At 49.8% G+C, this 23,978-nt stretch overlaps 6 protein-coding genes and 1 non-coding gene across 9 annotated transcripts; 4 read left to right on the top strand and 3 right to left on the bottom strand.

Moving 5' to 3' along the window:
- Positions 1-972: 972 nt before the first annotated feature.
- Positions 973-2,740, bottom strand: LOC112270969. Its single transcript, XM_024459769.1, has one exon. The coding sequence runs from the start codon at positions 2,316-2,318 to the stop codon at positions 1,065-1,067; it is 1,254 nt and encodes a 417-aa protein (XP_024315537.1). The 5' UTR covers positions 2,319-2,740; the 3' UTR covers positions 973-1,064.
- Positions 2,741-4,034: 1,294 nt separating this feature from the next.
- LOC104582605 lies at positions 4,035-4,955 on the top strand. Its single transcript, XM_010232825.3, has one exon. It carries the CDS (start codon positions 4,189-4,191, stop codon positions 4,600-4,602), a length of 414 nt encoding a protein of 137 aa, XP_010231127.1. The 5' UTR covers positions 4,035-4,188; the 3' UTR covers positions 4,603-4,955.
- A 989-nt stretch (positions 4,956-5,944) lies between these two features.
- Positions 5,945-7,181, top strand: LOC100839300 (non-classical arabinogalactan protein 30). Its single transcript, XM_003567990.4, has 2 exons — positions 5,945-6,449; positions 6,582-7,181. The coding sequence occupies exons 1-2, from the start codon at positions 6,149-6,151 to the stop codon at positions 6,908-6,910; spliced, it is 630 nt and encodes a 209-aa protein (XP_003568038.1). The 5' UTR covers positions 5,945-6,148; the 3' UTR covers positions 6,911-7,181.
- Positions 7,182-9,123: 1,942 nt separating this feature from the next.
- LOC100838992 lies at positions 9,124-10,227 on the top strand. Its single transcript, XM_003567989.4, has 2 exons — positions 9,124-9,561; positions 9,687-10,227. The coding sequence occupies exons 1-2, from the start codon at positions 9,342-9,344 to the stop codon at positions 9,989-9,991; spliced, it is 525 nt and encodes a 174-aa protein (XP_003568037.1). The 5' UTR covers positions 9,124-9,341; the 3' UTR covers positions 9,992-10,227.
- Positions 10,228-13,510: 3,283 nt separating this feature from the next.
- Positions 13,511-18,523, top strand: LOC100838689. 2 transcript variants are annotated; one of them, XM_014899641.2, is made up of 9 exons: positions 13,511-14,444; positions 15,100-15,345; positions 15,445-15,658; positions 15,770-15,879; positions 15,959-16,158; positions 16,883-16,986; positions 17,240-17,427; positions 17,506-17,705; positions 17,970-18,111. In XM_014899641.2, the coding sequence occupies exons 1-9, from the start codon at positions 14,216-14,218 to the stop codon at positions 18,093-18,095; spliced, it is 1,617 nt and encodes a 538-aa protein (XP_014755127.1). In that variant the 5' UTR covers positions 13,511-14,215; the 3' UTR covers positions 18,096-18,111. The 2 variants fall into 2 exon arrangements, with proteins under 2 accessions (XP_014755127.1, XP_003568036.1); XM_003567988.4 differs by having other exon boundaries at positions 13,515-14,444; positions 18,107-18,523.
- Positions 18,524-18,675: 152 nt separating this feature from the next.
- TRNAK-CUU lies at positions 18,676-18,748 on the bottom strand. The gene has a single exon. It is a non-coding gene; the product is annotated as a tRNA-Lys (tRNA).
- A 397-nt stretch (positions 18,749-19,145) lies between these two features.
- Positions 19,146-22,703, bottom strand: LOC100838385. 2 transcript variants are annotated; one of them, XM_024459538.1, is made up of 3 exons: positions 22,442-22,703; positions 20,796-20,906; positions 19,146-20,699 (listed from the first exon to the last, which is right to left on the bottom strand). In XM_024459538.1, exons 1-3 carry the CDS (start codon positions 22,553-22,555, stop codon positions 19,425-19,427), a joined length of 1,500 nt encoding a protein of 499 aa, XP_024315306.1. In that variant the 5' UTR covers positions 22,556-22,703; the 3' UTR covers positions 19,146-19,424. The 2 variants fall into 2 exon arrangements, with proteins under 2 accessions (XP_024315306.1, XP_003568035.1); XM_003567987.4 differs by lacking the exon at positions 22,442-22,703 and adding an exon at positions 21,263-21,590.
- Between the last annotated feature and the right edge of the window lie 1,275 nt (positions 22,704-23,978).

Raw genomic sequence — 23,978 nt, 5'->3', positions numbered from 1 at the left:
AAGTTGTGAACCTGGAGATGCCTTGGCCTCCTCGGCCTATATTGGTGCCACTGGACCCCAAGGATCAGTAGCTTAGTACTTAGCATGTTGGTCCTTCACCAAGCATTGCTGTAAACATTGAATTGTTTAGCTTACAAGAAAATTTGTTGCTGATTCTAGAATACTGTGTTGGCCTTATCGCCAAATTTCTCTGCAGGTTACATTTCATGGCACTTGTTTGTGTTGGTATTTTGGGTTTAGTTGATCAACTAGTTTATCTGCAGGTTACATTTCATAGAATTCTTTGGACAAAGTCTAACAAGGCCTGGTCTTCTATATGAAAATTGTCAAGGGGTCGCTTGCTGATATAGCTCAACGTTTGCACATTTTTCTTGTGATTTTGGAAAACACTGAATGTTAATTTCACTTTTTATGGAAGCCACCACAGTAACTTTTAAGTGTTCTTGCTTTCCCTAGTGTTTGATTTTGTTACACAATTGCATGATTTCAATACTCTGTTGAGCTTCTGCTTCAACTGCTTGTCGATCCTTGAAATATTGATTTCAATAGTTATGACCTGGAATGTCCATTTCAATAATTGGCGAGACAATATATGCTTCTTTTACACACCATTTGTTAAACATTAAAAACTGGATTAATTTCAATTCAGTTTATGGAATTCTTTGGACAAAGTCTAACAAGGCTCGGTCTTCTGTCTGTGTGAACATTGTCAAAGGGTCGCTTGCTGACATAGCTCACTGTTTGCACAGCAGAGTCCTCCAATCGAGGAGGTGATGAACACAGGTGTGATGCCATGCCTTCACTGAGTTCCTCACACTCAATTACTAACTGCAGGTGCAAGAACAATTGTAGAGAGTAGTTATGCTATTTGGATTTTACTTGTTTAGTACTAATCACTGACAATGGCAAAAGATAACCTTAGGGTCCTAGGATCTTTATGAAAGTTTTTCGAATGAACATAGCAGCTGCGAATTAAAGAAAACATCAGTACAGTCAATTTGCTTCTGTTTTCATTCTTTTGATATAAACATGGGTACATGGTCCTACTCAAAAGTGAATCACGATCATTTGGATGGAATCAGGGAGATCAAATCCAGCTCATACACACAGAACGGGTATCTAGCAAACGACTTGACGTGCAAACTTGTCTGAAGCTGGTGCACCTGGAGGGTCTGCAGGTTGAGGAGGAAGATCCCCACACCATGCATCTGCATGACCACGGTGCCGCTCCTCTCCGCGACGCTCTCCAGCTCCATCGCCCGGACCGCAAGCGCCAGCGGGCCGTACAGACAATGCTGCACCTGCCCAAGCACCCTCTCCCTGTCGACCACCACGTGCTTCGCCCACGTCGTTCCTCCGTCGTCGTCGTCCAGCACCCACATGGAAATCGCCATGAGCTCCGAGACCAGCAGCCCGACCTTCTTCTTCGACGGCGGCGATGGCGGCGGCGAGTAGGGCACGAGGAGCAGCTCCTTGGGCTCGTTAGATCCGCCGACGAGCGGCATCCTGCGCAGCTTGTGGCACCGCTCCGGGACCTCGGTCCACGTGGCGTGCCCGGTGGCCACGTCCAGGGCGAGTACGCGGTAGCTGTGCCGCGTGGGTGGCGGCGGCGCGAAGAGTCCGCCGCGGTACAGCCAGTAGGCGACGCCGCCGATCACGACGGTGGTCGTCGGCTGGACCTGCCGGTAGCCGTAGGGGATCCTGACGCCGCCGCCCGTGGCGGCGTCGCTGACCACCGGGCCCCACGCGCGAGACACGGACGAGAAGGTCTGCGTGCGGATGCCCTCGTCCATGTCCATGACGAGCAGCTCGAAGCGAGGGTCGACGTCTGAGCCGCCGGCGCCGGCGTCGCCGTCGTCGTAGTCCTGAGGAAGGAGCAAGGCGTAGGCGTCGGGGTGCACGTCGCAGGGCGGGAGGAAGCCGCCGCGGCCGGCGGCAGGGTCGCACACGGCGAGCTCCAGGGGCCGCTCCCAGCTGCGGAGCACGACGAGGCCGCCCCGCGACGCCACGGGCTCGTGCCTGTCCATGAGCGCCGCGGACATGCTGGAGGCCACGCCGTTGGGCAGGTGCCGCGAGCCGGATGACGACGGCGCCGCGAAGAGCGGCGCGGGGCTGCTGTGCTGGTAGAGGAGGCCGAGGAGGAAGCGGTCGGCGGCGGGGAGGCGAGCGCGGAGGCGGGCGCGCAAGGCCGGGTCGGACACGTGGCGCCAGAGGAGCTTGCAGGCGGTGCCGAAGCGGACCACGGTCCGCGGGTCGCAGCGTGACAGGATCTCCGCCAGGAGATCCAACGGTAGTTCCGGCGGCAGCGATTCTTCCATGTTTGGTAATCTTTTGTCTCGAACTATGGCTTTCGTGGCCTCATTGCAGTAATTAATATCGTCGTGCAGATCGACAAGGCACAAACATAAACCGTATTTTGTTTGGAGTCCGAACCAAATTAGGAGCAATACAATACTACTGTATCAGCGCTATGCGCCCAGCATCCGAACCGGTCGGGAATTGCGGGTGTCATCGGGAGCCTGTTAATTAGTGGACAGGGCAAGCATAAATTCATCCCCACTGACGTGTACATGCCCGCTCCGTGACGGCGCCGCGGCACGGCACGGCACGTTCCATGCTACGCGGGGAAAAGCTTTCGTGTGTGTGTTTTGTTCCCGGCGCCGCGTCCACGAGCGCCCGCACCGGGATGGCGCCACCCGGACCGGATCCACACTCCCCGCTCCAAAGGGTGGTTCCCTTTCACAAAGGTGTACGTACGTTGTGGAGTTCGTCCAACGAGCGGCCGTTGTCGATGGCGGTAATATTTCGTGATCAGACACGGTGGAATCCCTCGTTCATACGGACTGCGTGCCGAGCCGGTATATAGCACGAAGGATGCAATACGGGCTGTCTCGCGCGCTAGCTGGCTAGCTGCTCTCGGCCGGCCGGTAGGCCCTCTTGCCAGTATAAACGCCACCGCCGGCCGGCCTTACGTACTGAGGTGGCAACGTACGCAATGGAGCAAGAGCTCGACGAGTTCGAGGTGCTCTGGCCGGAGCACGCTCATTACGCCGACGACGCATCCCAGAAGCATCAGCCGACGGCGCCCGCGATGATGATCACGCCGACGACGGTGCCGATTCGCCCCAAGCAGCGGTCGTGGCCGGTGGACGTGCCGAGGGCGGCGCTAGTGCTGCGCCGGTGGGAAGAAGCCGCCGGCGGCGAAGAAGAAGAGGACCGTAGTGAAGGCAGCGGCGAAAAGAGGCCCATCATCGTGCCGCCGCATCTCCCAATCTCCGGCAGATGGCGGTCGGACGACGGGGAGTCGTCCACGGCGGCGTAATATTCCGGGACTGTGCGGGCGGGGCGGCAGCGCGACCTGCGCCGGCCGCTGCGCAACTCCGTGCCGCGGATGACCGGCTTCATCGAAGGATGATGATCGAGATGACACAAGGCTAGTTGGATTTGCCGTTGGGAGACTTGGGAGGGAAAGATCGGCTTGATTGTACCGTAGAAGGGATGATTTGAACTCGAACGTGTGCTAGCCAGCTTAGCTATCGAAAGCAAACTATCTTGGTTATCGACGCAAGCGGACTCGAACAATTAATGTTGCCAAATGGATTAGCACTAAACCTGCATGCAGGTTATGCATGCCACGAAACTACTGTATCTTGCCGTGTGGAAATTCTGTCAATCGCCAAGGAAATGAGTTTACGCCTGCGCACGCGGCGTATACAACTAAAACTCAATCATCCCCCGTTCCTACGTTCAGATCACCCCATCGATATAACGTATACGACTACTGATTGTACGTAGTCAGTATACACGACTTTCTTTTTTTAGGGATCGTCAGTATACACGACTTCGTTAATCCAAGGACTTGATTTACTTGAACGAACGTGCACATTTGTAGTATTAGCTTGGCCGGAGGGGATATCCACGTGGCAGCCTAGGATAGGGTGCACCGCACTCCAAACCAAACCCCTTCCTTCCGGCCAGTGCTCACCGCCCCATCCACAGCTGTTCTGTGCTCCAGATGCCGACTTCCAAAGGAAGCCAACTTGCTCACCAAGACACGCCAGCCCTCTCCCCTCTCCTTCCTTCCACAGCACAAACCACGCAATAGGCAATACAATCCACTATAAATCGCCCCCTGGCCATGGCAACAGAGCTCTTGCCTTCCCGGACACACGGCCGGCCGGGGAGGCCATGGACGACCTTCAGGAATTCCAAGAGGCCGACGTCCTCTGGCCTGGATCTGGATACTCCGCCGACGACGGTGACACGGCAAGCAGCGTCTCCCCTGTTCTTCTTCCCGGAGGGGCGTCGCCGCCGCGGCCGGAGCAATCTGCCCCGGTAGACGTGCCTCCGGCCCGGAAGCGGCGGCGCCTTTCTCGCTCCTGGGCGTCCGACGAGGACGACGATGGCTGCTGTACCAACGACGCGAAGAGGGGCGCCGTGCTGCTGCCGCCGCACGTTATCGTGGATCGACGGCGGAGGATCGGGGGAATGAGGACGGCGGCCTACTCCATGTGCGCCGGGAAAGGGAGGACGCTCAAAGGGCGGGACCTCCGCGACGTCAGGGACCGAGTGCTCAGGATGACCGGATTCATCGAGGAATGAAATCGAATTGGACACCGTGGAATTAATCGTGGATACATGTTGCTTCTGAATGTCGAATACAACGTGTGTGTGTGTGTGTGTGGAAGTTTGTGGCGACCTGAAGTTTTCGGTAAGAATCAAGCTGAAGGAAAGATAGGCGGGAGATGTAATCTCTCTGTTTAATTAATTAATTTTAGTTGGTTAATCAAACTTAGAATGTATTGGTAAATTTGTTGTGAATCAAAAATAAATGTACATAGCTAAGAAACAGAGGATAAGGGGGGGGGGCTTAAAATTCTAAACTGAACAGAGCTCTGGCTTGTAGAAATTCCTTTGATTGGGTCATATATGTGAACTATTTTTATTCACCAACATTTTTTATCGAAAGAACAATACTCCCTATGCTGCTTGCCTGGACAAAATGAGCTTTAAGTAAACATAATAATGGGCTTTAAGTATGTTCGTAGGCGGGTTGGGCCTGCACCGTACACCACCTGTACGCAGTGCAAACGAGCTTAAATCACATGGGCCGTATGGCCTGCAGCAAGGTGCGCGGTATAAGTTTTTTTTTAATAAAGGGGTCCCCCCAGCCCGTACACCACCCGTTCGTCGTTTCATACGGCCCGTTCCCTGAGAATTTAGCCTTCAGCTGTTAGGCCGAAGTATGAACTGAAGTTCTCGGACAGTCAGAATAAGGAACTCAAGTTCGGCAAAATCAAACAAGTTACTCCAGTTTACTGCCATAAGAATCGCTTGATTTGCTTCGAGGTTGCTTTGGTGCAATCGATACCGGAAATGCAGGGATCCAAGAAGCCAAGTCGCTTGCCTTAGCAGCAACTCCACACTCATTCCCAGTGCAAAAACTAGCAAAAATCTTTCGTTTTCCAGGGATCGAGATGAATACAAACAAAGGTCGCCGTTCCGCAGAAACCTCCGAGCTACGCTCCCCAATGACATCATTTATCTATGTTACCCTTCCAAACAGGTAAATGAAATCCAATACGGTAAGTAGGAGCACAGTAAAAATATGGCCTATGGCTATGGGGGTTAAGCCGTTAAGATTCAGTCCGATAAAAGGGCCACTCGGCGGTCAGACCCTGTCAAAGTAAACGGTCAACAGAGCCACGGAGAGGATGAATTATCGTCTCGCAGGCGAGGATTCACCCTGAAGATATAGTGCTGTTAGCTTGCAGCTCACTGTCACCGTTCTGCTGCATTTGTTTAGCTAGCCTAATAACGAATCTCTATGCATGCTAGTTATCACAAGACAGCAAAGAGCATTAACTGCAAACGGAATCTCATTTAACTGCTAGCTGCATCACGAAGCAAAGCGCCATGCATCGTTGCCAAATGCCAAACAGATACTGTACTCCCTTGGGTGAGAAGCCTGAAACTGAAAGCCCTTAGCCCTAGCTGCAGGTCCATATCGATCGATCTCCTGCCTCTATAAATTAGCTCCCATCTTCGGACAGCGTCCCACACAACCAAAGTGCAACCAGATTAGGAGCTAGCTGCCTACTTCGTTCCTTTCAGAGAGGCTAAGGGCTAGCTAGCTCCCTGGTTGAAAATGGCCTCCGCCACCACAGCCTTCAAGATCCATGGCGCCGCCGGGGTGGCAGCTGCCATTGCCGTGCTCCTACTAAGCACCTTCCTCCTCCCCTTCCCCTCCTATGCATCCATGTACGAGGCAGATGCTCATTACAAATACAAGCACGTTGCTCCAGCTCCCACGCCTATGCCGGCGTACACCCCGGAGCCAGCCCCGGCCCCGGCGCCGCCGACAGTGATCATCGTCCGCGGCGTCATCTACTGCAAGTCCTGCAAGCTCGCCAACTACAACTCCGGCATGGACGCGTCGCCCCTCCCCAGTACGTCAAAAATCGTTTCCGAATGTCGTTAAATAGTACTGATCCCTCCTATTCATAACAATTGTCTTTGATTTAGTATAACTTTGTACTTATCTAGCAACACTCCCGGTTTGATCAATCGTGTAAATGCAGATGCGACGGCGAAGCTGGTGTGCGAGGAGATGGGCGGTAGCGGGAGGAGGGCGCTGGAGATGACGAGCACGGCGACGGACGGGAATGGCTTCTTCCTGTTCATGGTCTACGACGTGGCCGCCTTCACCCGGAACAGCGGTAGCTGCAAGGTGTACCTGAGGTCTTCGCCCACGATGCTCTGCGACGCGCCGTTCCTCCCGGAAGACCCGACGATCGGGATGAGCCTCGCCAAGGAGGCGGAGGAGGAGGCGGAGCACGATATCTATAGCATCCAGAGCGGCGCGCTCATGTACAAGCCCCGCTCCGGGGTCAGCTGCCCGGCCTACTAGTGAACGAACTTCGATCGAGGATCGACGGTCGAGATGCACGGAGATGTTGCAATGCTGTAGGAGTTTGTGGATCGATGCTGTGTTTGGTTGAGCTAGAGAGGACTAGAATAAGTAGCAGAGACGACTGTGGTCTGTCGTTTGGTTGATGATCCGTGTAGTAGTACTCTGTAGTTTGATGTTGGTCGTCCTACGTCCAGGTGTACGGCAAGTGTGTGTGTAACCTTAATTTGTCAGTTTGTCCTGAATTCGAATTAGTGGGTTCGAGCATGCATCCTTTTGTTGTGTCAAGTTTCCTTACCTTGTTAACTATTGTGCTGATGATTCGATCAGGTAAGTGAACTTTACAATGAACGATGCTACAACTAAACCAATCAAGCATAAATAAGCTTCGGTGAAGAACGACTCACTAGAGAAATTTCCACCTCCAACCAGGTCAACATTTTTTAAAAAAAGAGAGAGTATATTTTAAGAATCGCCTCTTGGTAGGAGGGACAAACTACAAATCATGGTGCTTACATTTACAAAACACGCGATGTGCTTAATAGAATTTTTATGTGTTTGATTTCTCATTTATCTTTGGTCTCTATCAGTTTCCAGTGTGCGATTAAAATATATGCCCTCACGTCTGCCTAGTGAAACACGCGTGTGCGTCATCCGTGTGACTCTTTTGATGTAATGTTTCCTCCTTGTTGAGGAAATGTGTATGTGGATATAACCGGTAAATAGATTTTTTTTAAATGCGGGAACACCGTTTATGTAAATGAACTAGTGAAAACATGTGCATGTGGAATTGTGCGGTACATCGCGATGTAGATTTGAAACATATGAGTTGAGACTGTGAGACAACATAAATACATCAGTAAATTTCACAGTTATTCTCACGGAGCCACATATTTTGCTAATTTGTCCGAAAAAATCACACGTTTTGTATTTGATTGTCTCAAGTTGCCCAAAATAGAGGGTTAAACAATTTTTGACAGGTGTTCTTACATGTGAGCCCCACATGTGAGGCCACGTCGGACTTAACCCGACCCGTTAACCCTCCCTCTGTCTCTTTCTGATCTGCGGGTCCCACTATAGATCGTGCAGAGTTCACAAACCGACAAGTACGCCGAGATGGATGCTGTCACGCTATGTATCGATCCATGCGTGTCTGCTCTTCAATTATCTCAAGCGAGCTGGTCAATCCTCGAACACACTCACTCCAACGTCCAAAATCACGCCGGCATACGAATCTCATAAGACTGCGTACGTCGCCACACAAAAAGTTTGGACCCAAGGAAACGGAGATTGCGGTTTTCAAATATGATGACTTTGAAAATACCAGCACGGATCAGGGATCACACGCCACCGCGGTGGATTGGGATCGATCCCGGTCGACGTCCAGGCGTCCTCCCTTGGGATCTAGTCGCAACAGCTTAGCTAGCGTTCGTGTCACTACTGTCTGCCTTCAGCGGTTCAGTTCCTCTGCAACTAGAATAACACCTCGAGTTCTTGAACGTATCACCAAGAATAAGAGCTTACGTTCCCGATTTGAGATGGATCCAATACGCCTTGGACGACGCTACCTGCATACAATTGCTGAGGCGTTCAAGTTGCCCGGACCTCTGTTATTGTACGTGTTATTCATCCCATGACACACACCTCGGTTTGCTAGATGATTCACCGTGATCAAATAACTGGAGTAATAAGCAGGGCCATGGCCTTAACTTGAGTGACCATGGTGCATAGTATTTCTTCCGTTTCTAAATACTTGTCGTGATTTTAGTGCAAATTTGCACGACAAATATTTAGGAATGGAAGGAGCACGTATACAGCACTGCACGTACCTTGAAGCGAGCAACAGGGTGCCTTGAAACTAATTATCCGTGGCAATTAATCAACAGCTGCTGGAGTACGCTGCTAACGAAGCGTAGTAGGCAGATCGCTTGCGATGCACTCCAAAACCCACATCGAGCTCATCGTTTACGTAATTCGCTCCTCAGTCCCCGACGAGCCCTCGTATTTCCAGCGCAACTTGCAGGCCAACTTGGGCGGTCCATCGGTCTCTGCTAGAACATCGGTCGCGAAACGACCTTAACTATACATCTTTCAGCTCATCGCAAAGGAGTACATGCATACTTCCTCCGTCTCATATTAAATGATTTTTTAATACATATATCTAGACGTTTTTTAGACATAAATACATCTATATTTGATCAATTTGACGGAGAGAGTGCGGCACTACGGGCACTCGATCGACCACTATAAATTGCGCCATCTCGCTTCTTGTCTTCGCAACGTAGTACCCTAAGCTAGCAACTTGATCTTGTGATCTTGTCACTCCTAAGTAACCAATAGCTGCTTCTACTATCTGTGTCCGGCCGTACTTAGCTAACTGATCAGTGATCACTAGCCTTCGAGCTAGCTAGCTAGGAAGAAAAGGCCGGCCATGATGATAATGTCTCTGCTAGCCAAGTGCCTCGTGCTCTCCCTCTCCGCTGTAGTCCTCCTCCTCCTCTCACCGGGCATCAGCACCGGCGCCTCCGCCATGGGCCTTCCCCCGCCGCAGACGCCAGTAAACTTCACCATCGGCGTGCAAGGCATGGCCTGGTGCAAGACCTGCCATTACCGCGGCTACTACGCTCCCATGGACGCCTCCCCTCTCCCAGGTCAAAATCAAACCAATTCACCAACCAATCAATCCCCAAATTAACCAAATCTTACTAATCACTTCAATTTCCTCCTTTAAGCGTCGTTAATTCTTGATAATTCTGAGAAGCAATCATTTATGCAGGGGCGGTGGCGTACCTTCGGTGCGTGAGGGGGAGAAGGGGGGTGTCGGTGAGGGGGGTGGCGGGGAAGGGGGGCTACTTCCTGATCCAGTCGGCGAAGATGGCGTCCTTCACCAGCAGCGACTGCAGAGTGGTCGTGCGGGCGTCGCCGAAGCGGGCGTGCGGGGCGGCGGAGTTCCCCGCCGCGGACCTGGAGGGGCTGCCGCTCAAGTTCGAGCGGTTCCTCACGCTCGGCGACGGGATCCAGGCGCTCTACTCCGTCGGCAACTTCCTCTTCCGCCCCAACTCCCCCGGCAAGTGCAAGTGATCGATGCGGTCGCCATGGACTCGCTCTCGAATAAATGGATTAGGGTTTAGTGAAGCGTGTGGGAGATGAATTCGAATGTAGTACTCCGTTAGGTTAATTTGTTCTGTTGCAGTTGTTCTGTAAGTGTTTTTTTTCTAGAGACTTGGATTTGAATTGAGCAGTGTACGTTTGAATTGTCCCTTGATGATGGAGCTTGCGAACAAGGGCGTGGATCAGATAGCCCGGATTTGGTCGCATGTGTTGTTGTCGAGCTTGGCCTTGAAGTTGGAACTTTGAAGGGCAACATATATATTATGTCTAACTAGTTAAAAACCCGTGCGTTACTACGGAATACTCTCGTGAAGCCTGAAAAATATTGATCTTTGCCGCCAGCATGGCTTTGTATCTTCTTTCTTTGTTGTTGCAAACTCGCGGGGAAATTTTGCCCCACCAAACATAGAGCACCGTTCTTTCCAATTCTGACATTCCATGTGGAGTCTCTTCCATGAGAATTTTTTTTAGGACGATGAATTAATACAAGAAAAAAAGATAACCCCAGCACACAAAAATGGAAAAGGAAATAAAATGGAATATCTCAAATTTCAATACCAAAATACAGCTAGAAAATCAAAATAAACACATGAATATGCCCAAACTAATGACTATAAGCTCGTTACTTTGCATTGAGTGATAGTACACCCTGAACATGTTTGTAAACTATAAAACTACACGACGAAACAGGCATCTCAAAACAGAAAAAAGAGCTGAACTCCAGATGATCCTTCAGACATGAGCACAGAGATGTCAACTAACCAACTAACTAAAACCACTTTGTCTTCCTTTAAGAAACTCCCCTTTATTGAGCATTTCATCGAACAACTCGCATGCATGGCCAAAAAGAATATGAATCCGTCCATAGAAAAGATTGAGCTTCTCACCATAGCTATCTTGGAGCAAGGCGTTGGGATTCTGAGGGCTGGAGTGATGGACTTGCCGGGCGACCGCATGCAAAATAGTTTGCCTCCGTCTTGGAGCGAGGCATCGGCCGCAGGCTCTCGTGACGAGCTAAGCGACGGGCATGGATAGTTGTGGCCTCCTGGAGGAAGCCGGTGGGGCGGGTGGATGCAGCATAACACCCATCATCCTCTACAGGGGATGCGTATCGGGACATAGGAGATGATTAGGGGTTCGAGGGTGTCGGCGGTCAGATTCGACAACAGTGTGTCGGGTTGGATGGCGGCCAGATCAATGGAGACGCGGCTTCGGGGTTGGAGGCGGCGGCACGCGGTCTAGTCGGATCTTGGTTGCCGGTGACAGGCCGCGACGGCGTGGCGGCTTGATCACTGGCGGGCACGCGCCAGGCATCGGGCGGCGGGGCGGGGGCGAGGCTTGGGCGGTAGGCGCAGTCGGGCGCGTGAAGGGACGCGGGCAAGCGGGCAGCCACGTGGTGACTTGCCCGCCGATGGGCACAGAAACGGGTACGCGCCAGGCGTCGAGCAGCGGGGCGGGGGCGAGGCAAGGGCGATGTAGAGAAGTCGCTGGCGCTGTGCCACGGGGACAGGGAAGCTCGTCCACGCCGCCACGTGGGGAGGGATGGACATGTCGCGTTGCAGGAAACTGAGGAAAGTCGCCGGCGCTGTGCCATGGGGAGCTCGTCCGCGCCGCCGCGTGGGGAGGGATGAGCATGTCGCGTTGCAGGGAGCCAGGGACGTCGCCGGCGCTGTGCCACGGGGAGCTCATCAGCGCGACCGGGAGAGGCGCTGCCGCGGGGGTGCCGTCGTGCCGTGGACGGCTCGGATGCGGGAGGCCTTCTTTTTGTAGGGATTCACAACAGCTCAGTGAAACGTTTTTTTTCTCGTGCAAGAGTGGCATATCCCTCGTAATTTTGATGAAAAGACCTACCGTGACGTCTGTACCATCACCACCAACTCCAATTTAATATATTGGTATAGATAATGGCACTAGAAGAGCACATGGATTAGAGAGCAAGAGACAGTGGAATTGCCAGGACTGGAGGCCTAGAGTGGTGGGCCGGCATTACGGGGCCTCGAGCGGTGATTAAGAGCTATCGGACGGCGGTGTCGGACGGCGGTCACCCTTGTGCTTTGGGCCATTTGGCGTCACAGGAATGATGTGGTCTTCAATGGAGCTACTTCTTCGGTTCGGGTAGTGCATCTTTTTGTTCGCGAGGAAACGGCGAGGTGGGAGAGTGCTGGGCTGCTTAAGAGCGGGTTGTCGCTCGCGGCCGCCTTGGCGAGTGGGTTGCTGGACGCTACTTAGTTCTTTTTGTTAGATTTGGCCACTTGGTGGCGTTGTAACCGCTACGCGGTGTTGTAACTAGCCTTCTGGCCTCTCCTTCTTAATCTGATGATGCACCCGCTGGATTGCATTCTTGAAAAAAAAAAAGAGCAAGAGACTATACGTAATCTTTGCAAAAACCTTTGACAAACCAAACTTCAAAAAAAAAATCTTGACAAAACAAATTTTAGAAATCCCGTATGTGATTGATGGTGGATGCACTATGTCTGTAGGCCAGCACAATATTACACAAGAAATATTGATTCATAAGTTTGGTTGAATTTACGTCGAATTGTTTTTAACTTGGTCGAGTTTACGTTAAGAAAAACTTTGGTTGGATCTGCATGAATGTCAAATTGGGTCAGGCTTTTATACGGGCTTGGATTGTTTCAACAAGGAACAGCCCAGTAAAAATGCCCACTTGGAAACCCTGAGGCCAGGACTGCCGAGATTCAGTCCAAGAGCCCACGAAACCACGTAATCTATTTTTTTTTCAAAAAAAAATAGAGCAGTGGTGCTAACGATAGTTTTCCCTGTGGATTATTGCACTAACTGTAGTTTCTTCTAATTTTGGAGAAAAAAAAGTTACAAAAGCTCTCACAAGTCACAAATGAAACCTTTTCTGTGACAATAAACTGAACGGTTTTTTGACCGTCGGAGAGACGCATACGTTCACATATATAATTATGCGCTTAGCATGCGTGCAAGCTAGATATCAATCCTGAATCAGATAGGGTTTTACTATATTGCTACCGTCAGGAAATAGAATAATCGCGAATTCCGGGTAACAGGCCAAGCAGCTAAAGTATCTAAAGTAGTGATAAATCCTGTCAATAAAATGGATCCTAATGAAAGTCCATCAATTCCCAATCTCCAGTGAAAATCGAAGACATCTATCCATTTAGAATCCTCTTTTAACTGGATTAAGGGATCCTGGAAATGATATACTCCACTAACTTCATGACTCGGTCGATGCCTCAATGGTGACTTCTTCTTCTGTGCTGCGCTTACCTGCTGTGTGAGTGATAATGAAAAATCTACCCTTTGTTATTAGATTCCGACGCGTCATGCTTAGGAACCTAATGATCACTAATGAGTAATCACCCAAGCAGACAAGTCCGAGGAAGAAGCATCGGCGCACCCCTGGCCGATAAAACGTCATTTTCAGACAAGTCCACACCCCCAAATCCAATAATTAATCAACTGAAAAGGGAGCGGGCGGGCGGGCGGCCATTCATCACTTGTTTGTGCCGCTCCCACGTCCAGTCCAGAAGAACGCTCTCGCTTTTGCACCAAGCCTCCACACGTGCTCCGCCCTCGCCCCCATAATCCCATCTGGCAGCGGCAAATGGCACCGTCACGCCGATCCACCAAGTACACACACCAGCAATAGTTTTCTATCCATCCCAACCGCCGGCAGGTGAGATCCGGGCCCCCGCCCGTCGCCGCTCAAAGCTTCGCGTCGGTGATCGCCCCGCCTCTAACCGCAGCCACTGGGAAGGAACAAGGAAGCAGACGAGGTCGAGGAGGAGACCAGAGAGCACCACCGCCAGTGGGTGGCGGGGGCAGTAGAAAGGAAGGAAGGAACAGTCCGTCAATCTCCAAGCGCGTTCTGGTCTCGTCGTCTTGCCCACGCCACGCCCACGCGCGAGGATTTCACATGCTTCGCTAGCGGACGCGGGGCACCTACCTCGGGCTCGGGTGCTCCCATTCCGGACCGGCAAATCCCCTCGCCGCGCTCCTCCTAATCCCCACCCACCCACCCGGATCGCTACTGCTGCGCTCCCATCGCGCGCCTCCCTCGCCCGCGGGTTAATTGGCCCCTCCTGCGCGGCGGGCTCGGCTCACCCCCCGATCCGGTTCCTCTGCGGCGGGGGATCTCGCGGGCTCGGATTGGCGGCGTGATCTGGCGGCGATTGGGATGAGGGTGGTGGGGCGGAGGAGGCGATGAGCGGCGCGGCGTCGCTGGGGCTGCGCACCGGGAGCTGCGGCTCCCTGGCGGCCGGCGGCGGGAGGAAGGCCGGGGCCAGGGGGTGGGGCTGGCGCGGGGAGAAGGAGCGCCTGCAGCTGCTCCACCGCGCGCTGCGCCTCGTCGGTCGCCGCGGGGCAGGCCTGCTGCTGCTGCTCGCCGTCGCCTCCGCCGCCCTCTTCTGCTCCCTCTTCGCCGTCGCCAAAGGTCCGTCCGCGTCTCTCCATCCCTCTGCTTTGTTTTTTTCGGTACTCCGCCACCGCTAACCGCAGCCGCAGCTCTGCTCTGTTCCTGCGCGCGCTCTCCACTCTCTGCTCCCGGCCGTAGCGAATGCGCGCCGTTTTGCAGCGTGTTCAGGTCACGCAGCTGGCGTTTACGAAATTCTGATTCGTTTTTTGGAGTTGAAGATGTTTTGAGCGATAGTATGCTGTTCGTGTAGATTGCGTGATCCTTCCCACGTCCTAGTATTATTGCTCTCGATAGTTTGATATTACCTATTCGTTGGTTTTGATTGCTAGCTGTCTGTGGTCCGATAGGTTTCAGATGCCAGGGTTTAGCTCCGCTGAGCTGTGTAAGTCCAGCCTTAGATGACATCTTCATTATGTGGGTACTTCATCACATAGTAATCGATTTTTTGTTACTGGGGTACTCGGGAAGGCCAAATATCGAAGTTCTGTGCTTACCAGAAGTCTTCATTGTGTACCTGCTGCTCATGTTGCATGTTTTTTTAAGGGGATACTCGGACATGTATTCTGCTTTCTCCAAGAGTCAACAAATTTAAAATAACTTTTGCTTTATATGAAAATCGATGCTCTTTGAAAGTATGGACACTGACCCTATTTTGTACTGTATGTTATTTCAGATGACAATACTTCTTCAATTATCATTGCTAGTAACTATGAAGTCACGAATGCTATACAAAATTCTGTGTACCCCAGCACAACAAGGCCTCTGATGAGTTCCCAGGACCAATACTCTGCTAGTGGTGTTAACGAGACTGAGCATCCGAATCAGCTGCTTCTTCCATTTGCGAACTTTACAAATCATCCTTGTGAAGGTTTCGCAGTTCCTCCTACTCTGTTTGATAAGAAACGCACTGGACCACGACGTGAGTTTAGTTCTTGGCATTTTTTGTATTTAGCATCACATTTTGTTTTTGTTCCTAACATGCCACTTACTGTATGATCTCTTCTCATTTCCTCTGTAGCATGCCCTGTTTGCTATGTCTCCGTTGATCAGGCATTTGCTCTGATGCCTCTACAAGCTTCCCAATCTCCTGTCCTTGAGATCTTAAATTATGTTGCTGAAGATAGCACGACTGCAAATTTCTCAAATCGGGGCTCTGCATTTGGAGGGTATCTATCCCTGGAGCAGAGAAATAAATCTTTTGACATTACCAATTCAATGACTGTTCACTGTGGGTATGTTGCATGATCCAGAATACCAGAATAATTCCTTAGCTTCTCAAAAAACTTAATCTCTAAACTCTGAATGTGAATGCTGGTGTAAAATGTTTGCGCTGTTTTTACCAGTTTTGTTAGAGGAAAGAAACCTGGCCAAGGTACTGGATTCGACATCAACAATGATGATCTGCTAGAGATGGAGCAATGCCGTGGGCTAGTTGTAGCTTCTGCTATTTTCGGTAACCAGAACTGTTTACCAATAGTCCTAGCTGTGGTTGCATTCAATCTATGTGCTCATGAATTGCTACTGTTTCCCAGGGAATTATGATATGATTCAACATCCAAGGAATGTCAGTGAACTAGCGAAGGAAAATGCATGTTTCTATATGTTTGTGGATGAAGAAACGAATGCTTATGTCAAGAATTCTAGTTCACTGTACAGAGATAATAAAATTGGCATATGGAGGCTAGTAGTCGTTCAAAACCTCCCTTATAAAGATCCACGGCGTACGGGGAAGGTGCCATTCTTATGAACTATATCTCTTTCAATGTTGTTATGTCCTTGGAATGTCTAGCTATCTGCTACTACGTATAAGTACATTTGTAGAAAGTAAACCTCATATCTGATATAGTACCTAATATAAGCACATGAAGCTCCTTTTTAGAACAGAAAGTACCTTAATGCTGCCACATACTGGATATTTCCAGTCTTGGTGGCAAGTACAGAGCAGTTGATGTGATACATTGCCTATGTAAATGGTGTAGTAATTTGCACTAGGTATTAGATACGCAGTCACAGGATTATCACATCATGTGAAATTCAAGATGAAACTGAATACTTAAATCAAATATTAACTAGATAAACGAAGAAAAGGGATAAGGTGATATGGTCAGTATGTGTTCCAAACCTGTTTAACATATATTCGGAATTCAGTAAAACGTGCTAACCAGTTTACCAAATACATGCTCTTGAGTTATTGGGTGTCTCGTAAACACACAATATATGCTAACCAGTTTACCAGAAATTCTGTTAAATGTTCTTTTGCCCTCCCTTGGCGCTCTTTAAACCTTACATCGTTTCAGTTTGGGGACCATGCTCTAGCGTGTGACTGGTTGCAACTTTGTCCTTTCATGTTGATTCTTGGGCATTACTAATTGAATTTCTTCTGAAGTAGTTGTAGTTAGTGGTTGAATTGAATTTCTTTTGAGCATGTCGAATGAACAGATACCTTATTGGTGCAGATTCCGAAGCTTCTGCTCCATAGACTTTTTCCAAATGTGAGATATTCAATTTGGATAGACGCAAAGCTTCAACTTGTTGTGGATCCCTATTTATTACTTGAGAGGTATGGTTGATGTAGAGATCTTGGTTTATTATGCGTTATTTCTTGGTGCCTGTATTCTTAAGGAGAATTCTTGCAGATATGTATAGTCATGTTAAATTTGGATCTGCCATATTTTAAATTTGTGGGTTAGAAAATGAGCAGGTTTTTCATCATTTAATATCAAAATGTCTTATCTGATTATTGCATGAAATTCTTCTTTCTGGATCCGTATCATCTGTAATGATGGGCCTCACTGCTTTATTCTACCATTTAGGTTTCTTTGGAGAAAGAATGCTACTTTTGCGATATCTCGGCACTACAGACGTTTTGATGTGTTTGAAGAAGCTGAAGCTAATAAAGCTGCCGGAAAGTATGACAATTCATCAATTGATGAACAAATAGATTTTTACAGAAATGAGGGCCTTACACATTATTCTACAGCCAAGCTTCCTATCACAAGTGGTCAGTCACTCATCGGTGTATGGTATTAAGAGCAGTCCAGTTCCGTTCCCAAACCTAACTCTTTTCCCTTTTGTGCAGACGTCCCTGAAGGATGCGTGATCATCAGAGAACACGTCCCCATCTCTAATCTCTTCACATGCCTTTGGTTCAATGAAGTTGACCGTTTTACTGCCAGGGATCAGATTAGTTTCAGCACCGTCCGGGACAAAATAAGGGCTAAAGTTGGCTGGATGCCCCAAATGTTCCTAGACTGTGAAAGGCGCAATTTCGTTGTCCAGGTACCGCAGCTACTCCGATCTAATGTACTCCCTTTGTTCCTAAATACTTGTCGTGGTTGCACTAAAACCAAGCTTCCTATCACAAGTGGTCAGTCACTCATCGGAGTATGGTATTAAGAGCAGTCCAGTTCTGTTCCTAAATACTTGTCGTGGTTGCACTAAAACCACGCCAGGTAGTTGTCTGTCATGCATGCAAGAAATGCTTGGGTAAATAATACTCCCTCCGTTCCTAAATACTTGTCGTGTTTCTTGCATGCATGACAGACAACTACCTGGCGGTTACTGCACAGCCCAACTACTGAGCAAGTAGCCTATATTCTGGGTGTCGTCCTACAGGCAGGCATTAGATGCACACACGTTAAAGCTTACAAGTATCTCTTCTGCTGTTGACATTCCCCCAGGCATACCACAGGGAGCTGCTAGAGCAGATGATAGCATCTGGTAGGAATGTGCCTCCGATCGCTGGCGAACCATCCGGGAAACTTAGGCTGGGTAGCAGGAAGGCTCCTCCGTCGAAGAAGCCTCTATTGAAGCGAAAAAAGCGGAGGCGTGTACAGAAACCAATTGCCCTGACTATAGATGCCATGTGATGCACTGGGCAGTCAGTCGGATATAAGGCGTAGAGCGTTCACTTGCTGGGATGGATGCCAGATGATTCAGTGTTCACTTGCTGGGATGGGATGGATGCCAGCTGATTCCGCTGGGGGAGGCACAGGCTTGTAATTTTTTCCGCCGGGACTTGTTCATAGTTAATTCTTCATTGTTGTTGTAAATAACACCGCAAAAGCAGAGTCATTCAATTTTGTTCATTGAGCCCAGCCTTCTTTTCTTTCTACTAGCAAGCCTTTGAAATAAGCACTACAAGTAACGTGCTCCTGCTGGGCTCAGCCTGGCGTCTGGGCTTTGCACGGTTGCAGCACAAGCAGATGGGCTCGCCCGGTAAAAAGCATTGGAATGATAAAAAATCATGCGCCCACCGTGGGGCTCGAACCCACGACCACAAGGTTAAGAGCCTTGCGCTCTACCAACTGAGCTAGACGGGCTTGTTGAACTTTGTATCAAAAAATCTGAAATGTTGACAGGCTGTCATTTTGGTGTTATTTTAAGATGGTACAAAGCATAGTAATCACTAAAGCACCGGATTATCCTTGTGTCCTTATGCCTCTTTATTTTTCATGTTCCCATCGTAGCGGTATAAACAAGGAAACCTTACACGACAAGGGCCAGATGTTGAATTGCATTTCGACACTCAAATTAAGCACAGTAGTAGACATGGAACCGAATGTCATGTCATGTGTTACAAATTCTTACACGATTTCAGAACAAAACTTTTTTACAGTGGGTCTTTGCACGGTTCATAGAATTTAACACAATTTTTTTACAGGAACAAAGAGAGAGATAGAATTCGATAACAGAAAATTCAGGCAGCACTGTGCAGTATGCAGTTGGACAATAGAAAATATCATCAATACGAAATGCATTTTGCAATAGGGTGCAGCCACCCCCATGTGCCAGTAGGCATCTCCCCCCAATTTCAACTTGAACACAAGCCCATTACACTTGAAACCCATTGATGATCCATGGATCATTTCAGTTTGGTTTTGGCCACTCATACTCATACATGGTGTATCATTTATAGACAAAGGATTGGATTTCACTGTCCAGTCCCATAGCTACAACAGAAAAAAGACTTACAGGTGGCCACCTGCTACTCTAGAATCAAGAGGCCTCCTCAAGCATGTCGATGAAACTCCTTCCATTTGACTTCTGGAAGAGTGATTTGTCAAAGTGCAGCTCGTTGGTAGAGACCGCCTCAAATCTAGTCCAGAGTTCCCTCTTGAGAGTAGTTTCACCAGCATGCCTTCCCTTCAGGTTAGTGCTTTCCAACCCTTTCCAGGGAGTACCGAGCAAGGCCTTGCTATTCACTGCCGGAGTCTGGATGGGCTTATCATCTGGAAGTCCCTGTCCTCCCTTCGGGCTCTTGTTTTCCAAGCCTCTCCAGGGAGTACCAATCAAGGCCTTGCTATGCACTGCTGAAGTTTGGACGAGGCTGTCATCTGAAAGTTCCTGTCTTCCCTCCAGCTTATTGTCATGCCTTGCTGGAGTTGGAATGGGCTTATCATCTGTCGGACTGGGATCCATTAACACACAGGTCTTGAGGGGTGACAAGAACCAATCAAGAGCCACGTCAGCTTCTCTCCTTCGGCATGTATTTGCAGTAGGTTGATTGAAACCATACAGGTCTGGGTACCTTGTTGCCAGATCCTTTTCATCAGACAGCATGTCATCAGAGCCTCCAGAAGGTTTGTTGCTATCAGTTGGTCCAGAGCTGAGAATATCTTCCTTTGTTGAGCCCTCTGATATTGGCGAGAACACATGCTTTTTACCTGGCAATGCTGTCTTCAAGCATGGACTAGGTAGAGCTCTCCTGCTCTTCTGAATTGAGAAACTGAAAGGCGAAAATAGTCTGTCTTCTGACGAGCCTTTCTTTGCTGAGGTAAGATGAGGTGTCGCGACACCAACCCTTGCTTCCTTTACTTGCACACTTTGCTCCAGATCAGGACGATTGTCATCAGAAATGGTTAGTTTCCAAACAGGTAAATTGGGAAGATTCAACTCATCCATGCCGGCTGTCGCCTTCAACTCTGTTTTGGATGAACTTGGGCACCTGGAGGAGCATGCTTTTGTTTTTGGCAATGGTGTCAAGAGAAATAACTGCTTTCCACTCTCGACCATACATGACCCAGGACGCCATGAAACAAGAGGTGAAGGCGAAACAATCAGGTCATCCTCAGGTAAGTTGCTGTTGCTGCAGACCAAGTTGTGTGAAGGCGTCATTGCCGGGACCGCATAAGGTAACATACTGTTGCGGGGAAACAACTTGCCATTCCCTTTTGCAGCAGAAACTGAACAGGTTCCCACAGTGTGCTTTGAGACATCTTCACTTTTGTCTGGAGAAGCTTCAAGTGCTTCCTTAAGCCTTGAAGACCATTGCTGCACAAGAAGAACAAAAACAGTGATGATGAGAGCTAGAATATAAGGGCTCATGTTCATGCCTATTTGCCCAGAAAAATGGAAGATAGTGCTCACCTTCAAAGAAGAATTAGTGTCTGATAAGAAGCAACTGAAAGATGCTATCTCTTGTTCCCCTCTTGTTGATATAGTTTGGCATCGGAGGGCACTAGAGACCAATTCGTCAATCTAAGTGAAGAAAAACATAAAAGTATGGTCAGCTCATGTCTAACAGTACAGATCTACGTGCTGCATAGCCGATTAAGGAATTAGCAAGTTACAAACCAATTCAAAGAACAAACAAGTGTTTAACATTTCAATCCACATACATAAATATATGAGCTCTGTAATTTTATTTGGAGAAACTGTTCTCCCATCCAATATCAGTTCAGACCAGTGGTAACAAAAAGCAGAAACGAAAAACATAATACTCAACGACTCCACCGATTTGAAGTTATACAGAAGTTAGCACACAAGTAAAAAACTGGAAACAGAGGGGTTAGGGTTTCGAGCGCAGGTGGAAGAAAGCGGGGGTAGGGTTCGACCTGGGATACGAGCCCTGCGAGGTCGGAGCGGGCGAGGAGGAGGCGGTCGAGCGCCGGTCCGGCCGCGGCCGCCGCCGCAGCCGCCGCGGGGTAAGTGGAAGGGGAAGCGGCGGGCTTGCGGCGGAGGGAACCCGGCGGCGGGTGGGGCGCCCTGTTTCCGGAGAGCACGCGGAGGGGGCGCCGCCGCGCCGCCGACTTGGTGGCGGCTCCCTGGCTTCTCTGCATTGCCCGGCGAGAGAGGGGCCGCGGGGAATGGGATGGGAGGAGGGTGCTGGGTGGCGTGGCTAACGGTCGGGAAGGGTTTGGAATTGGGTGGGGAATTTGAAAGCCCGCGTGGATCGGGGGGCTGTCGCGTTTTTCTTTTTTTTACCAAAGGGGCTGTCGCGGTTTCGAGAAGGCGGAGACACAGAGACAGTCAGGCTGGCAGGCGCCCGGGAGGGGGGCACGAGGGGTTGTTTGCTTTACGATCCGTGCGGAGTGGATCAATCGTTCGGATAAGAAGTGCATTCACGCGGTGACGGGGAGAAAAATATTTTCGACACACAAAATTTGTTTTTTTATGAGAACTTGGAAAGGAATGTTTTGACTTGGGAAAAGAATGTTGATATTGAGTACTCCAACTCGATAACTTGGAAGAAAAAAATTGTCTATGTTTATCGGGGAAAATGCTTGATGAACAATCAATCTAACTAATGTGGTGATTGAACATGTATTTGAGCCCTGTCCGGTTTGCCAAAAATCTAATGCTCTCTAAATCTAGGTTGTGTTTGGAAACAGTCCGCTCCCCTGAAACTCCGTAGATCCTACTTCTCAAACCGATTCCAGCGCCGCACATGGAGCGATAACGTTCGGCACCGCTCCGTTCTTCTGTTGGGCTGAAAGCCCATTAAGCCAACGTGGCCCAGCCTATAGTTGCCTCCTTTGGGTGTCGCCATGGACTGCGGCCTCGCCATCCGCCGCTTCTTCTACGATGCAGCAGCCATGGACCTCGTCTCCCACGTCGACGACCTCCTCACCGCCGGCTCCCACGACAAGCAGAGCATGGGTGGACCTTGTTGCCCTCACCGAGTCCGACTGCCACCACGCCCTCGCGGCGGAAGAACTTCTTGGCAGTGGATTGGTTGTGGATCCGGCGAAAGAACTGTTGCGTCGCAAGGAGTTGGCGAGCAAGAGACTGACCAGCGCGATGCGGAGCTGCTGCAGCGCCGTCCATCGCCGTGCCTCGTGCTCTCCTCCGCGCGCGTCCTGCCATGACCCCGACCGCGAGAACCAAGCCTCCGCCCACATCTCCATTCCCAAGCTAGCATCCTCGTCGTCCTCGTCGAGTCCGATTGCGGAGAAGGCCCTGCCGACGGAGGAAATCGGGGGCCGGCGGAGAAGGCCCTGCCGGCAGCGTTGGCATCGGGCGAGGTCGTGAGGGTGGGGTGAAGAAGGGGATCGGGAAGAAGACCGAACCGGTTTTTCTCACTTGGCGGTGGCAGACAGCCGTAATTTTAGGCTACTCCACGTTTTGCAATTCCAGGAATCTCCAAAAAAGATGCTCCGAGTTTTACACAGGGAATTGGATTGGCTTCTCAGATCTAGCTTCGCGGAGTTGAGGTGTTCGGCACTGCTCCACGGTGGAGTTTCGGGAAGCTGGAAGCCAGAGGAGTTCCGAACACACCCCTAATGTGCAAGGATTGTTAGCTGCCTCCACCGATCCCGGCTCATCTCTGATCTCCGGTCGTGGCGGTGGCGACTAGGAAGGGGGTGGGCTAGAGTTCATGGTGCATAGAGTGATGTTGGTGACCGGTCCCGAGGAAGAAACACACCTTGGTGTGCAATAGACGGACATTCATTACTGTATTCTTTTAGTTTGCTACGGTTTGGCTCAATGCTTCTTGTTATGCAGATGCCAAGGTTCATTCTTGTGTTGATGTATCAACTTGATATGGAACAAGTTTAATAATGCTTCACTTTCGAAGAAAAAAAATACTGGCTTTTTTTTCAAAATATAACTTATAATAGCTGAAACACCCGTGCGTTGCAACGGGACAACAAAATAAAATGATATACTCTCTACGACCCACCGTACCCAGCGTGAGTACTAAAACTGCTCTTGCAAATAAAAAGTAACTTCAGAAGTAAGAAAAATATGTAATAGTACAGTGTAGGGAAAATTCCTTAAATAATCGGTTAATCGCAACACAAAAGACATGATAGGGTTTACAAATTACAGGCGCACACAAACTACTCGTATATGTGCTTCTTCAAAAATGGGAAATGATGACATGGTAATGTAAGAGACACGACATCTCACATTTCACAAATAACAACAGGGAAACAAACCATACCAGGTTCAGGCTCAGCTATCAACTCCAAGCTCTTTACCTCTGAGGGTCTGACAAACCATTGAGAACCACACAATCTTGTAAATTAGTAGTACTCCACTGATTTAAGTCATCTAACCCTCTAACTCGTCTTTTGCGAAGATTTAACCCTCTAACTAATCACATCAAGGAGAACCAAACAGTGTGCTTGCAGCAACGAGTGAGAGCCTAAGGGCGTGTTTGGATGCCCAGGGGGCCGCAGCTCGCACCGCACTGGCGATGCAGCGGCTGGGCTACAAGCACGGGAGATGCAAGCCAAAGCTGCAGTCCGCTGTTTGGTGATTCCCGACGCGGCCTGCAAGAGCGGAAGATGGCATGGCGGACCGGACGCCGCAACCGTCGTCATC

Source organism: Brachypodium distachyon, chromosome 2 (genome assembly GCF_000005505.3).
Source record: "Brachypodium distachyon strain Bd21 chromosome 2, Brachypodium_distachyon_v3.0, whole genome shotgun sequence".
Lineage (NCBI taxonomy): Eukaryota > Viridiplantae > Streptophyta > Magnoliopsida > Poales > Poaceae > Brachypodium > Brachypodium distachyon.
The sequence above is the reverse complement of the archived record's forward strand: the minus strand, read 5'-3'. Positions and strand labels throughout refer to the sequence as shown.